The following is a 17155-nucleotide window of genomic DNA, read 5'->3' as shown; positions in this document are numbered from 1 at the left end:
GACTATATGAGATGGTCATTATTTTGAGTATGTGGTACACATTTAGGCTATGCCTAGATTACATTCCTCTTTCAAAAGAGGGATGTAAATTAGACATATCGAAATTGCAAATGAAGCTGGGATTTGAATTTCCTGTGCTTCATTTGCATAATTGCATCAAAGCGCTTTTTTTTAAACACTATTTCGAAAGTGAAACCGTGGTCTAGACTCAGTTCTTTCTAAAAGAAAAGTCTTTTTCGAAAGATCCTGTACTCCTCAAAAAATGTGGCTTACATTCAAATCCCAGCTTCATTTGCTATTTCGTTAAGTCTAATTTACATCCCTCTTTCGAAACAGGGATGTAAGTCTAGCCCCTCTGTTGAAGATTTAAAGTAATTTTTTTCATACATTGCATCAAATTATGGTCACATTTTTCCAGACTTGAGAGTAAACAAACTTACAACGCATTGCATGCATTAACTCCAGAAGTTGCTGCTCAGCGAGAATATGGAGTTTTTTTTCAGCCACAGATCCTTGAGAAAGGTCTCTCAGCAATCCTGCATCTGAATATGAAGTTATTAAAAACAGTAGTCAAGTTCATTTTTACATTTAAAACTCGTGTCCATATTTTATAATACATTTGTTTTCAGGTTAATCCATTCCGTTTTCACTGAAAATTCTCTATTAATAGGCTTGATTACTATTAATGTAGTGAAAACAGATCACAGGACCTGCAAAGTGCAAGGGTGCCTACATGATTACTTTTTCCCTCCTAGATATTCAATTTATTTGTAAAATGTTACTACCTATATTATTTCTTGGTATTTAAAGAACAGATGGTTACTCATCTTGTGTGGTAACTGAGGTTCTTCAAGATGGTTGTCCCTGTGGGTACTTCACATAGGCATTTGAATGCCACTGCACTTCCTATTGGAGAATTAAGATAGCGGTGCCCACGGCAGGCTGCGCACACCAGGCAACTAGCATGTGCCATTAAGAGCAGCTAGACTGCATGCACAGCCAACCAACCTGTTCCCCAGGGGTCCTCGTACTTGTAGGGAACTAAGGGTGAATCCCATGTTTTTGAGAGCTAGGCGATAGATACTCAAGTATATATGGAAGGGCAGCTGAGACGGGAGAGATGTGATGATGATCACATCATATTGAAAACTGGTGCCATTTGTGCAAATGTTCTTCTTGTAGATTGGGGTGGGCAAGATACAGCCTGGGGCCAGATCCTGCCTGCCAAGCCTTTCAATCCAGCCCACAACCTATCCCACTGAACCCACAGGCAGGGTGCAGACCCAAGGCTCAGAGCAACTGGCTGGTCTGTCTGCCTTCTGAGGTTGGGTGAGAGATGGAAGCTTTGCATGTTACAAACCCCTTCCTTCATCCAAACTCTCTCTCAGACCTCATACCTTTTCCTATACCCCAATCTCCTATCCCAAGCTCTCTTCTGCACCCAACCTCTTTCCCAAACCCCACAACCCCTCCATAGAAAAGGAGGGCCCTTGACCACTTACCAAAATCTTGGAGTGGCCAACATGAAAAATTATTGCCCACCCCTGTGGTAGATGGTCTGCAGGAACAGAGACTAATCTCTTGGATAGGTGCAGAGCAAGATGTTTTGTGTGAAGTCAGCTAGCAAGGAGCCACATGCAAAGTTGCGGGGTGAACTTTGGGTGATATAGTCGGCAGTCATTCCACATGAGCAAGCAAGGGACAGGTGGAAAACACCAAGTGCTATTGTCATCCAGAAGAAGTAAGGGAACCATGTCTGTCTGGGCCAATTGGGTGCTATTAGAATGACTATGGCTCTGACTTGTTTTATTTTGAGGATGACCTGATAAAGGGGTGGTAGTGATGAAAAAGCGTAGATGAGTGGTGCATCCCACTTTATCATAAAGGCATCTCCCAAGGACTGGGAGCCAAGGCCCATTCTGGAACAGTAACGTGGGATTTTGGAATTGTTTCTATTTGCAAATTGGTCTATAGTTGGGTACCCCCACCGTTTGAATACTGATACTAGCATGCTGGAGTTCAGTTTCCATTCATGTTTCAAAGTGTCTGCTGAGATTGTCCACCATAATATTGTCTTTGCCTGGAAGACAGGCGACTACGAGATTGATGTTGCACAGAATGCACCAATTCTATAACACTACTGCTTCACAACACAGGGGGTAAACACCAGTGCCGCTCAGAGGATCCAGGGGGCCTGGGGCAAAGCAATTTCAGGGGCCCCTTCCATAAGGGGAGCGTGGGGCCCAAACGGACTTCAGACATTCTCATGGGGGCCCCACAGGGGCCCGGGGCAAATTGCCCCACTTGTCCTGCCCTAGGCGACCCTGGTAAAAACAAGCCTGTCCTGATGGTTTATGTCAGGGATGAGGAACCACAGGCCTGGGGGCCGGATGCAGCCCCTGGCTTGCCTGGATCCGGCCCCTGAGGCTCAGCCCTCCCCCAGTATTGGGGAGCCTGCGATAGTGCTCCAACCCCCTGCAGGACTGGAGCACACAAAATCAACTAGTCTGGGCCTGCTATGTGAGAAGAATGGGGGGAGTGTCTTTCTCCTTCTCAGTCGAAGGCCACATCACTAAGGACTTTAGGGGTTTGTTTGTTTGTTTTTGGCTTCTCACTTGTGTGCAGTCCCTGACTGATTTTTTTTTCCTGTGGGTCAGTGGCCCCCTAACTGAAAAAGGTTCCTTACCCCGGTTTATGTAATACATTGTTTTGAGATTGAACATAAATATTTGTACTGTTTTATTCTGAATCCAGGATAGAAAACTTTATGAACATGCTTTGTGAACTGCTCTGAGTTTTAGGGTACGTCTAGACTACATGCCTCTGTCGCCAGAGGCATGTAGATTAGGCTACCAGACATAGGAAAATGAAGCGGCGATTTAAATAATCGCCGCTTCATTTAAATTTACATGGCTGCCGCGCTGAGCCGACAAACAGCTGATCAGCTGTTTGTCGGCTCAGAGCGATAGTCTGGACGCGCGGGTGTCGACATCAAAGGTATTTGTCGACCACCCAGGTATGCCTCCTGGGATGAGGTTTACCTGGGTGGTCGACAAATAACTTTGATGTCGACACCCGGGCGTCCAGACTATCGCGCTGAGCCGACAAACAGCTGATCAGCTGTTTGTCGGCTCAGCGCGGCAGCCATGTAAATTTAAATGAAGCGGCGATTATTTAAATCGCCGCTTCATTTTCTATGTCTGGTAGCCTAATCTACATGCCTCTGGCGACAGAGGCATGTAGTCTAGACGTACCCTTAGGCGGTTTACATGCAGTTTAGATTCCTCCTGAGACCAGTGCCCCAGGATAATGTGACCACCAATGTGGGCTTCTTATCTCATTAGAGAAGTGTCCGCAGAAACGTGGGGTGAAAAGGCATGCTACTGTAGGAATTGTCCTGGATCATCCACCAGGAAAGGGGCTCCTTCGTCTTGGAGAACATAGTAAGGCGCTTATTGATATGGTGATAGCGTGATCTGTATACAGTTCATAGTCAAGTCTGTAGGGCCTCACTTGTAGGTAAGCACATTGGATGATGAAGATTGCCCCCACCATATGAAGATTGCCCCCACCATATGGCTTAGCTGTTGGAGACAGTTTCGCCGTAACCTGGAGACTACTCTGTGCTCACGAGAAAAGATCTACAAGTATTAGAAATCTCTAATATGGAAGTGCTGCTGTAGCTGAGGTTCAATGTAGGTGGGTACCCATGAACTCCAACTGCTGTTTGGAGATTAATGTGCACTTTTGAAAGTTCAGTTATAGATCCAATTTGCTGAATAGGGCCCTGTTGATGGATACTGCTCATTCTGTCTTGTGATAGGATGACCCTTTTTGAAGGCAATCATCCAGATATGGGAAGATGACAATTTCCAGTCTGCAGAGGTGTGCTGCAATCACCTCTAGGACTTTGGAAAAGACTCAAGGGGCTGAAGGGAAGTACTCTGTACAGGAAGTGCCCATTGTGAACAGCAAATCAGAGGTACTGTCTGTGCACAGGGTGTATTGCAATGTGAAAATATGCATCCTGTAGATGAGATTGAGGGTAGACAGCTAGTCTCCCTTCTCCAAAGCAAAGCTTACTGTGGCAAGAGTTACCATTTTGAAGTGCAGATGAATCAGTTGAGGTTGCATAAATCAAGAATGTGTCTCCAATGTCCTGATTTCTTGATTGTAAGAAAATAGTGGAAGTAAAACTCCTTCCTCCTGTACTGTTGAGGTACATGTTCTATTGCTCCTAGTTGGAAGGGGTGATTCAATTCTTGCATGAGAGTGACCTCGTGAGAGGAGTCCCTGAAGGAGGACTGGTAGGGTGATGGGGAGAAATGTAATAAATCAGTTTGCACTATCTCTAGCACCCATCTGTCTGTGATGGTATTCCATGCTGGATAAAAGGATTCTAGTGGGTTCCCAAATGATGTGGGAGTGATTGGATGACATCTTGGAGATTTTGGGGCTGTCTGAACCTTAACCAGTTAGTTGGTTTGTGTATCTGATTAAAAAAATCTCTCATTTTCTCTTAGTTATAGGAATATGTGTACCAAGAGTCTTGAATGTAAACTGGGAATCCTTTACTTGTGAAGGGAGGCATCAGTGGATTCAGAGAAGAGCTTGGATGTTTCAATGGGCACATCTTCTATGGAAGCCTGTACTTCTCTGGGGAAACCAGACAGAAATGACCAGGATGCTTGTTGTATGACTATGGCGGTGGAGATGAAGCATGCTGCTGTATCTGTGGAGTCTAGCACAGCTTGGAGCACAGTGCAGGAAATAAGTGCACTCATTAATATTGGCCTTGAAATGTTTTTGTTTATTGTCTGGCGAGTGCTCAGTTAAAGGACACCATATGATCAAATACATTGTGTGTGTATTTGGCAAGAAGAGCAGCATAATTTTCTCAAGCAGTGTGTGGTTTGGCCAGTGCTGGAGCCAAAGAGGACTTGTTCAGTGCCAGTGGAGCCACTTTAGTTTTAATTTGCACAGTGCCTTAGAGCTGACCCAAGATGGTTTCTTCACTCCTTAGGCCATCCCAGTGTCAAATGTGCCTGGTGCTTCATGATCCAGTAACTCGGGTGCTGCTGGTGCCAATTTTTTTGTGAAAGAGCACTTCTTTGTAGGGGAATCACCCTTGGATAATGAGTGGAAGCACTTCTTAGGAGACTGTGCTGAAGCAGAGTCCTTTGAGCTCGACCCTGAGGGAACTGCTGTCTCGGAAACCAGCATAGGAGAGGACAGTCTTGGCAGCGTGGCATGCTCTGGGTCCGAGGCTGAACAAAGAGACTTCTCTAGGAGCAGCATCTTAAGTTGAAGCTCCCTGGCCCTCCTGGTTCTGGTAGTGAGCTTTTTACCGTGAAGACACTGAGTGGTGGAGCATGCCTCACCTAAACAATGGACACACTGCAAGTGTCTGTCCAAAATAGGTATCGACAGTCTGTAGGTCAAACACCTTTTAAAACCTCAGGAACCAGGCATGTCCTATTTACAGATCACTGCTAACGCGAGAACAACAAAACACCAGACTTTTTTTTAATGACAAAAAATAGTGCAAGTAACTAGACTATGAATTAACAACAGGTAACTATCTAATTTCCACAACTAAAAATCTAACGGATCTTTGAGGACAACTGCTGGGTTCCTACCAAAGCCAACAGTAGCAGAGAAAGAACCAAAGGGTCGGTTGGCTACGCATGCAGAGTAACCACTCCTAACGGCATGTGCTGGCTACTCGGTGTGCGCAGCCTACCAAGGGCACTGCCAACTAAATTCTTCATCTAGAACCACAGCAGCACTCAAATAGCTAGGAGGAACCCCCACAAGGACACTCTTTTTTCTGAATTTTTACTGTAAATTAAGTAAATTCACTTAAATGTTTAGTCAATAAAGGGATATAGTCAACTGAAAATGCAATGGTAAATATCTTAAATCTTGAAACAGGAGTTCTATTTGTGACATATTTCTACTATGAAACAAACAAACAGCGAATGCTCAATTAGAATAATACTCAACTTCATAAATCTATTTCATTGACTTGAAACTAGTCTTAAAGATTTCTGGTCTCAGTCACAGTAAAAAAAAAAAAAAAAAGGTAATTTCATGCTATCATTATAGAATCACAGAAATGCAGAGTTGGAAGGGACCTTGAGAACCCATCAAGGTCAGTCTTCTGTGCTGTGGCAGGACCAAGTAAACCTAGACCAGTGTTTCTAAAAGTGGACCATGGCCCCATTCTGAGAGAGCTTCTAATGGGCTGCTCCAGTTTGTTTACTTAATGACTCTGCAACCCAAGAGCCTCACAGCTCCTATTGACTGTGTTTCATCATTTGCAGCCAAGGGAGCCGTGGGAAGCAGCTTTCTAAAAGTGGGATTAGGGATGTAAGTGACTAGTCGACTGTCCAATAAGCATAAGCCGATCAGATAGTCAACTAGTGATGCAACTAGTCACTTCCCCCCGGAGGGAACAGGAGTTTGTGCTGGGGGGGAGCCAGCTTAAAAGACTTACATGAACACTCTAATTCACTACTATTTTTTCCCTTCCTTCCACCCCCTTATTTATTTTGGAACTGGACTTTTAATATTCCATTCATCTGAAGAAGTGGGTTGTAGCCACAAAAGCTCATGATACCATCTACATGTTTTGTTAGTCTTTAAGCCACCACTAGACTATTCGTTGGTTAAGTTTTTCTAGTTGAAGACTAACTCGGCTACCCCCTGAAGCTTTGGTACATTAACAGTTCATTAGTTCACTTTGATCTGATCCTCTTTGAAACAAGATTAGATCAATGCAAACAAACTGTTAATCAGTGCTCAAATTATATGGGAGTAAGGGGCTGCCCTTCCACTCTGACTGCACGCTGCCCCCCCCCCCCCCCAACCACACAGACCCCTCTTTCCAGTGCAGAACTCCTAGAAGAGGCAGGCCTGGATCTCTGCTTCTTTCATCCTCCAGGTTCCCTGCAGTGACAACTCTCTTAACAGGTGATGCTTACCGGTTACAGTTAACTGTGGAAGCTTCCTTCCCTCATTTTTCCCCCTTTAGTTGGTTAACCAGTTAAACATTAATTTAACCAGTTAACCAATTAAATGGTATTTTACATCCCTAATAAGCAGGGCTCGCCAGCTGCACGGTTCTGTGAGCTGCACATGCACAGATCGTGTGGCGCCGGCTGTGCTGGCTTGTAATCTACTCACTACGGGCGAGTAGATTACATGATTTCTCGAGCCCTGCTAATAAGGGGTGATGAGTAGGAGAAGTCAGCCGATCAAAACAAATTAATGAACTGTTCCTGTCATACTGAACCAACAGTTTGCTTTGCTCTAGTTCCCTTGCAAAGAGGACTAAATCAAAGCAAACTAACAAAATGGGTCAAATAAATGTAAATAAATGTTACAATGATGACCACAGTAACAGATTCATATTTCTAATAGGGAAAAATGTGGGGAATGAGTACATTACTGATCACAAAGTGCAAATTGTGTGTCACATGCTGTATATAGATTTTAAAATAACAAGATTGATACTGAAACAAAGTCAAAATATAGAAACATCATTATCTGATGATTAGGAATAATCATTGACCCAAAATAAAAACATTTCAAAGATATGACTTAGAAGAAGCTGTTCTATTTTATCAGAGAACTAAAGATACCAAGGGACATTTTAAAGAGGTATTTGACCAGCATGAAGCACAGCTAAGATAACACAACTGTTGGAAAATGATTTTTTTTTTTACATTTCATGATTAAATCCGAACTCTACTAATAAAACATGAAGCGTTTAAATAATACTATTATTCTTATCATTGCAGTTCCTGAGCCCTCCATTGAAGAAATGGGATCTTTGTCTTGGGCACCGCATAAAGAACAAAAAAGTTGTGCCTACCACAGACTGCTAACAACCAATTGTGTTTTCATTTTCTTTAAGTCTAATTATAGTATCACAATTACCTTCATGTTCATTTAGTATAAATTCTATTGGATTACTAACACCCAATCCCGAACACCGAGGTAGCAGCAGAATAACTTTAGCCTTTTGAATTCTCTGATCTGCTGGTCCAATCTCAGTAAAATCCTCATGTAACAGCTCAATATCTGAGAAACAAGGAAATAATATAAATTTAATATGAAAATAATTCAGTAAAATTTTAATCTAATGAAACAGAAATCCAATTGGCATTATGTTAACTTCACTTAAAAAGTTCAGTGTCTACCATTAATATGAATACTTATAATTAAAAGTTACGTATTAGGTATTAGATTTTTCATATTGTATTATCTGTACAAGGACCTGGATGGGCCCCCTGGAGGAAAAAGTAATTTAATTTAAGGCCAGAATGAACCACCAGCTCATCCAGTCTGAGTGCTTTCCTACTATGGGCCACAAATACCACCTAGCACCTAGGGATGTTAGTGTGTTGCTGTTTATAGTCATTTACACAATTAACTGATAAGCTTCGACTTATTGGTTAATCCTAACAACTATATGCACCGACTAAAAAGAGAGTAGAGACAGGCAGGCAGGAGCGGCCCGAGACCAGCTGCAGCAGCTGGTGCCCCAGGCGGGACGCGCTATTGGCGCCCCCGCCTGCAGGGCCATCAATGGACTGATGTCATCATTGGGCGCCCTAGGCGGTGGCCGAGTCCGCCTATAGTCACTGGCCACCCCTGCAGACAGAAGAGAGAGATTTATATTTGTAGAAACAGAACTAGCAGAATCTTGTTATGGGGATAAGGCAATATGCCATGTTTATTGTGAAACCAGTATTCACTTACTATCCCTAGCTACTATCCCTGCCCACCACACATACACACAGTTCTACAGATGGGATACAATTACCAGCCTCAATTGCTCATGCTATTCCACTGGCTGGGCGGTCTAGGCACGAGGGAGAAACTGAGTGTGTCAGTGTGCATTGATGCTCCTGGAGGATGACTGTAGAACTGAAAGACCCAATTCTATAGTATTTCACTCATCTTTTTATATGTTTTAGTCCATGAAGACTATCCTATCTCACTGCCCCAGGATGCTGTATTACCATGAGTCATCAGTTAATGGCAGAAGGGACTCTTTCTTGAGTAGGTTCTTTTGCAAAGCTCGCTCATGTTATTTTTCAGCCATCATGGTGGTGTTGGCAACTAGTTTCCAGACAGGCTGGGTTCAGGAACTGATTCCTTTATACACACACACACACACACACACACACACTAATACTTTTACACAGACACGCAACTAACTTTAAACAGAGTTAAGGCAGTACACATTTTAAAATGGGGTTTCAGTTACAGTATTTAAAAAAATTCCAAAAAAGTTATAACAACAGATTCCCAAAAAATTAATCCAAATCCTATTCATAAAGATTGGGCTGCAATTCATAAAGTTATCTACATAATGTCACATTGGTAGATATAATTTATTAAAATAGTGATTTAATGCTGCAGCCTTACAGAGAGAGGAGGAAAAAGATGGGAGATGGAAGGAGGGACAGAGTTATAGATAGGGAATCAGGTAGGGGGAAAGAACAGAGCTGGAGACAGAATAAGAACAAAGGAGAGAGAAGAAGGCAAAAGAAAGATGGTTTTTAGAGTTGTAGATAAGATTGCACCTCTGAGCAGAGTAGATCAGGTACAGTTGAACTCAGAAGAAGCAGAAGATTGCAGAGACACTAGTTACAGGTGGTACATCATATTGCAACAAAGCCTTCTAGAGACTTGGGGTCAATGTTGCAGGACTCTTAAAGGAACATCCTATCTCTCTTCTCCCTCAAGAAGAATGCTGTGACATAAGGTTTTGAGGATACAAACTGGAGAATTTTCTGTACTAGTCTCTCTCATGTCATACAAAAGACCCACCACTTATTTGTCAAATAAAATACTTGTTAAATGGATAGAGTGAGATTTATTAGATTTGTTACTCATTTGCATTAACAGAATTTTTCATGGGATCATGACAAAACATAGGAACTTCTGACTTAACTCCTGAAAAAAAAAGATTACAAATATTTACCTAACCCTGCCCTGATGGTGCATGAGTAGAATACTTAAAGACATTTTAAATATCAGAAACATTTTTGCTTAAATAAAGATAAGCTTTAAAATGTGGTAAAACTACATGGGCTCTGGAAATAACTGTATTATTGAATTAATACTTAACACATACTTCCACATTCCATGCGTGTGAATAGCTCCTTCATTTCAAGTTCCTTTGCCTGTGATTTTACACCACATACAAAAACTTTGGATGTGCTCTGATTTGACAGTACAGACATATGAGCAGCAGTCATTCGTGAACCCATATGAGCAACTATGATGTCATCATCCATGTTCAATAAGGCCTTTACAGAATGTACAGCGAGGCTGCGAGATTTATCCTAAAAGATAATACATGCCAGTTAAATAATTAAATATAGATAATAATTGGTAGATTTAGTTAGTAAATTTTAGCTTCAAATTAATTTTTATTAATTTGTTTTCTCCAAGTACTGTGCTCTATTTCCAGCTAAACTAGTGAGTTCAATTCTTCTTTACCAACAAGTGGAGAAAAATAAAATCCTTATTATGAAGTCTGGATGGCTTATATTTAAATGCTAAAATACAAACCTCACAGATTCTAAGTTTTTAAAAGTATAGATTTTATACACACACAGAAAGTTAAACTGAGGTCAAAGAAGGCTAGGAGAAATGGATAGGTAATGTCTGTCATACCTGGCAAGTGGGGACTCAATAACCATTTCAAATGTCTAAAGGCAGCATGCTCAGAGGTTGCTACATGAAGTCTACAATGACAAAGAAAAATGAAAGGATGTTCACATGGCAGTCTCACACAGTTCTAGAGGGGAAATTCTCTCACTGTCTAATGGTTATGGAATAATCCTCGATTGAAGAGGAACATAAGCTCCTGCCAACAAAGATTTCTTTTACAGTTTTGAACTTAAAGACACTGCAAAGCCTCACAAGACCTCCAAAAAGAAAAGATTATCTCAAAAAAGATGGTTACTCACCTGATACAGTAACTGATGTTCTTTGAGATGATTGTCCCTGTGGGAGCACCACTGTAGTTGTTTCGGCACCCCTGTACTTATAGTTAAGTATTTTTAGAAGCAGTATCCCGGGTTCCAATGTGCACGCGCAGTGTCATCTTGCTGAGTAGGGAGCGTGCAGGCATGTGTGTTGTCAACCGTCCTTCCATCCCTTCTCCACCACAGAGAAATGTTAAGATTCCGAAGCAGAGGGGAGGAGGAAGGGTTGTGAAGCACCCATAAGGACAACCATCTTGAAGAACATCAGTTTCTGCACAAGGTGAGTATCTTTGCTTCTTCGAGGAACGTTCCTGCTGGTGCTTCACTGTAGGTGACTAAGGAGCAGTATCCCGAGTGTCTGGAAGGTGGGGCTTTGTGTGTTAAGTGTGGGCCACAGAGAGAATTGCTAGGCCAAATAGTGTGTCTTGAACAGCGTATTTGTCTAATGTATAACGTTTTGTAAATGTATGCACTGAAGCCCACGTGGCTGCTTTGCAAAAGTCTGTAATTGGAATGTTCTGTAGAAAAGCAGTGGATGTGGAAACTTCTGTGCTACAGTGAGTATATACAGTATATAATTGGTGGATGTTGTTCAACGAATAACATAGCTTGATGCATGTTTCAATACATTTAGAAAGTCTCTGATTGGAGATGGCTTGACCCTTAGCTCATCCCACCAATGAAAGGAAAAGTCTAGGAGATTGTCTAAACTGCTTCATTTGTTCCAGGTAAAATGCAAGTGCTCGGCAGAGGCATCCTCAGCAAGTTTGGAATAGAAGACAGATAAGTATAATGGTTCATTAATATGGAATGATGACCCCACCTTAGGAAGGAATTTAGGGTGGAGTCTGAGGAGTACTTTATCTAGCTATGTTAAATGGCAATCAGGACAGCAACTTTCATTAATAAGTGTAACAATGAACATGTAGCCATGGGTTCAAATAGTTTCTCTGTCAAGGTTCTGAGGACAAGAGTAAAGTCCCACCAAGGAGGTGGTTGTTTCAAAGAAGGGAAGGCATTGTTCAGTCCTTTTACACATTTTTTCATAGTTGGGTGAGCAAAAACTGTGTGGCCATCTATGGAAGAATGCTCACTGGAAATTGCAGACAGATGTATTCCAATGGAAGCATTCTCAAGTCCTTGATTTTTTTTAGAGAAAGTAGGTAGTTCAGAATTTTGGGATGAGGTGCTGAAATAGGGGGCATGGAATATTCTGTAGCCCATAATTGAAAACATTACCATTTTTGTGAGTATGTATGTCTAATGCTTGGTTACTGGCTATTCATGATGACTTGTTCGACCTCTTCTGAATAGGTTAAATCTGATACCATTAACCATGCAAGGAGCCGCCCCATGAAGAACTGATACTTGGTGCCCATGGGTCCCATCCCTGCCATGTCAGAAGGAAGAGAATGGCTTTCATGTGTGCCTCTGGACCTATGGCTGTTGGAGCTAAGCTTTGGGTTTGGGAGACAAGTGCCAAGGAAAGAATGAAATCCTTGATGATCCTTTGTCATCATCATCTTCCTCACTTGAGAATGGAGGAGCAGAACTGGATGGAGTGGCTAATCTGCTCGGTCCTTGTAAAGTTGGCATGCCAAAGAGAAGTATGCCTGGTACCGAAGCTATTGGTAGGTCCTTATGCAATAAAAGAGAGAACATGATGCCATGAATGTCGGTACCAAGGTCGGTACAGGAGCCATCTCTGCCCAGCCATAGATAGTCCACATTGCTATCCGCAATGGATTCTGCATGTTCTGACAGTGTGGTGGTTTGTGTTACCATCGGTCCATGGCAATCTTTTTAGTGTTAGATGTTGAGGCTACCACATAGTGTGACTGTTTTGAAGTCATAGCCTCTCAAGACTTGTCCGTACTGGATATGCCTGGAGCCCGTCAGTTCAATGAGGACAGTGGCTTTGATGCTGACGCAGGCTTTTGTGTTGGAGATACCCTTTTCAGGGGGCGCTCAGTGCCTATCTAAGTAAGGTGCTTTCACTTGGTAGTCTTTTTGGAAAGAGGGTCCTGAGATAGCAAACAGGATCCCTGATCTGAGGCTATGGTTGGGGACCTCTGGGAGGATGGTGAATGGGACTCTGGCTCAGAAGCTGGTCTGACAGATTTTTCTATCACGAGGAGCTTTAATTGGAGGTCCCATGCCTTCAGAGATCTTGCAGCAACTTCTTACAGTCGTGGCATTTTTGTGGTGGTACATCCTTCCCCAGGCATCTGATGCATTAAGCATGGTTGTTGGAAATGGGGATGGAGAACCTGCACGTGAAGCATCTTCTGAAACTAGAAGAACCCAGCACATCGTTGATCTGATACAGATGTTAAATACAGAAATGAAAGAGAAAATTTTTTGAATAAGACGCAAGTAGGTAGATATTATCTTATCTGGATACATTAATGAAGAGCGCTGCTGGGTTCCACCATAATCCTGAAGCAGTAGAGAAGGAACTGAGGGACGGATGATGACATGCGTGCTTGCACACTTGCTATGCAGTGAGACAGCACTGTGCATGCATATCAGCACACAGGATACTGTTGCTAAAAATATCTAAGTGCAGGGATGCCAAAACACCCACTGTCTGAAAATCAGGCCTTCAAAGTGTGCTTTAAAAGTCGCTCATTGCTTTTGAAAGTCTTTATTATAGCTCTTCAGTTCTAAGGCCTTAGGGGCGGTGGAGAGCAAGGAAAGAGTCCTCTGCATTCATCTAGTCATGTGGAATTTTATAAAGTGCTTATTATTATTTCAAATGAAAAAGCTGATTTAGAGCAGGAACAGGATAGCAGCAAAGCTGCTGTATTGGGACCCACACATCAACTATGTACTATGGTAGGCATCTCAGGGTCAGCTTTGATAAGGATGGCGTGAAGTTGATGCTGAGGGCAAGCCAGGGGAAAAAACACTAGAGTTTCTGGCTTCAGTGCCTAGGAATCCCTAAGCATGCAGCATACAGGGGGAGTGGCCATTACTTCAATCTAGGGCTACAACTGCAGGAGAGATGTCAAAAATATTATTATGCTATTATTTATCCACTAGAGAAAATAATTTCAAAAGTGCCTACATGACATAGGATCTTAAATCTCATTTTCAAAGACAAAAGTCTAATATTTCATTTAGAAATGGGACAGATGCTTTTGAAAATTTAAAAAATGAGTAGTCCTGTGGCACCTTAGAGACTAACAAAAACATATATCGTATGAGCTTTCATGGGCAAAACCCACTTCCTCAGTTCACACAAGCTTATCTGAAAGTGGGTTGTATGTCTCTCTCTCTCTCTCTCTCTAAGGTGCCACAGGACTACTCATTTTTAAAGTTACATACTAACACGGCTACCCCTCTGAGACTTGAAAATTTTACTCAGTCTCTATTAAAAATAATTTTATAATAAAAATCTTAACTCAGATGTCACACTGATTTCTTTGGAGCTATCACCTTGAGTCATATTTGCAGCTGGGAATGTCAATGCTTCAATTGCTAGGCTTATCACTATAAAAAAATTATCTGCCATATCTAGTGTAACCCTTCTGCCAGGTAGAGTTAGAAGCAACAAGGGCCAGGTTCAATATCTAGAGTTTTCTCTTAACAATACAAAACAGAACTGGGTCTAGCCTGCATCCCATAATTTGGAAAATATAGAACCACTCCAGGAACCATTAAGAGAGACTATCTCCCCATTCACAAACACAGAGTCTGTGTATAATAAAAGAGAACTTTTAATTAAAGGGAAAGAGTCCCAAACTAATACTTGGAACAACAACACGTTCAAAAGAATGTTGCTATAAGCAAAAACCTGACCCCCACTGTGCTGGGCAGTGTACTTTGCCTCAGTTTCTCACCTTGCAGTAGGAAAGCCTGACAAGTGAATGTCCCTTTAACATATCATTTCTTCTCCCTGTGCTGTACTTCACTCACAGTTGGCTGTCCTTAGTTAGTGTTGACCCAGTGCTCAGATGTATGTGCAGAAAGAAAGGGGGGAGCAATGTCTCTGTAGTCAGTTGGTGCTTCTGCAACTGTTTGTTACTACATCAATTGCTTGTCTCCGCAGTGCTAGTCACATGCTGTCACTGTAGGATACTCAATGCCACTTCTGTGATGCCAGATTCTGAGTTCCATCACTTAACCCAGGTCTTTAGTGATTTCACTGGGTAGCAGGGAACGTCACTGTCCCCACACCTGGTGATAGCCCATAGGCCTTCTCAGGGATTCAGCTCTAGTTCTGGTCACTGAACAGAAACAATAACTCTCAATTGAGACTAATTAGCTCTGTCTTTAAACACTGGAGGATGATGGTCAAGTGGTGCCCAGAGTCCTAGACAGCATTCATACCACCAAGTAAGACCACCTTTCCCCAACCCCATCTCTTTCACTGAGATTTGGCATTCCTACACCTGCTTTGCAAGTAAGGTTAATTTAGGGTGACTTCCTCAATCAGGGCAAGCTAATTACAGTTCTGCTGCCCTTTTTCTTACACAATTTAAGAACAACATTTAATTGCTCTTCCACTCATTGAAATGATCTGTAACCCAATATCAGCCAAAGTGATCATTTTGGCAAAGCAGTTCCATTATCCTGTGTACTTAAGCAGAGCAGACCTAGCTATGCAATCTGTTCCTGAAGGTTTTACCCCAGCTCAGCACCAGATGTCAGATGATAAAGGACCAAGAAGTTAAGGAATTCATCTGCAAACACCTGGAACGGTGATAGATAATAGCCAGCATGGATTTGTAAAGAACAAATCATGACAGACCAATCTGATAGCTTTCTTTAATGGGATAACAACTCCTGTGGATAAGGGAGAAGTGGTGGAAGTCGTATAACTAGACTTTAGTAACGTATGTGATATGGTCTCGCACAACCTTCGTATCAATAAACTAAGGAAATACAAACTAAATGAGACTACTGTAAGATCAGTTATCTAGCTAGTTATGCACCTTTCTTAGAGAGTAGTTGTTAATGGTTCACAGTCATGCTGGGAGGGCATAACAAGTGGGATTCTGGTTTTGGGACCGATTCTGCTCAATATCTTAATCAAAAATTTAGATAATGGCATACAGAGTACACATATAGAATAGGAAGTGATTGTCTAGGAAGTACTGCAGAAAGGGATCTAGGGGTCAACTGGATGACAAGTTGAACACGAGTCAACAGTGTGACACCATTGCAAAAAAAGCAGACATAATTCTGGGATGCATTAACTGGAGTGTTGTGAGCACGACACGAGAAGTCATTCTTCAGCTCTACACTGGACTAATTAGGTCTCAATTGGAGTGTTGCATCTATTTCTGGGCACCCCACTTCAAGAAAAATGTGGAGAAATTGGAGAAGGTCCAGGGAAGAGCAACAAAAATGATTAAAGGTCTAGAAAACATGTCCTATGAGGGAAGACTGAAAGAACTGGGCTTGTTTAGTTTAGAAAAGAGAAGACCTGATAGCAGTTTTCAAGTATGTAAAAGGGTTTTACAAGGAGGAGGAAGAAAAATCGTTCTCCTTGGCCTCTGAGGATAGGACAAGAAGCAATGTGCTTAAATGACAGCAAGGGAGGTTTAGGTTGGACATTAGGAAAAACACTGGAATAAATTGCCTACGGAGGATGTGCAATCACCATAATTTCAAGTATTTAAGAGCAGGTTGGATTAGACATCTATCAGGGATGATCTAGAGGGTGCTCAATCCTGTCGTGAGGGCAGGGCACTGGACTCTATGACCTCTCGAGGTCCTTTCCAATTCTATGATTCAGATCTTACTTATTTGAGAAAGTTAGCAGAAACTGCCAGATTCATGACTATTTTATTTAGTCATTTAAAAAAACTGAAAGCCATGTAATGTAAGAAACATTATCATAGTCTGCAGATCAGATTATGAGACTGCAATAGGTTGTACCAACCCTGCACTGGACCTATAAGGGTTCAAGGTTACCTGGTCGAGGGGGCCCCAGCCCCACAGCCCTGCTGCCCATGCTGCAGCTAGAAAACAGATATAAAGGTGAAGCAGCTCAGTCTGGGCTGACAACTACTGGGGAACGAGGTGCTGCCAGAGCTCTGGAGGAAGAGCTGTGGACAGGCTGAACCATGGACGCCAGTCAGCAGGGAATGGCTGGAGATGCCCCCAGACGGGAGTAAAGTGACAAAGAAGGA

At 42.3% G+C, this 17155-nt stretch overlaps 1 protein-coding gene across 3 annotated transcripts in view; it reads right to left on the bottom strand.

Moving 5' to 3' along the window:
* Positions 1-17155, bottom strand: part of NSUN7 (NOP2/Sun RNA methyltransferase family member 7) — an 88878-nt gene that overhangs the window by 17189 nt on the left and 54534 nt on the right. For all 3 annotated transcript variants that reach the window (XM_006129491.5, XM_075930535.2, XM_075930537.2), the window contains exons 7-9: positions 10154-10364; positions 7945-8088; positions 441-542 (exon numbers count right to left, since the gene is read on the bottom strand). In XM_006129491.5, coding sequence (XP_006129553.2) covers positions 441-542; positions 7945-8088; positions 10154-10364 — 457 coding nt within the window. The remainder of the gene's footprint in view (positions 1-440; positions 543-7944; positions 8089-10153; positions 10365-17155) is intronic.

The sequence above is a fragment of the Pelodiscus sinensis genome, chromosome 4 (genome assembly GCF_052426305.1).
Source record: "Pelodiscus sinensis isolate ZL-2025 chromosome 4, ASM5242630v1, whole genome shotgun sequence".
Lineage (NCBI taxonomy): Eukaryota > Metazoa > Chordata > Testudines > Trionychidae > Pelodiscus > Pelodiscus sinensis.
Note: the sequence above shows the minus strand (reverse complement) of the source record. Positions and strands in the feature narration are given on the sequence as shown.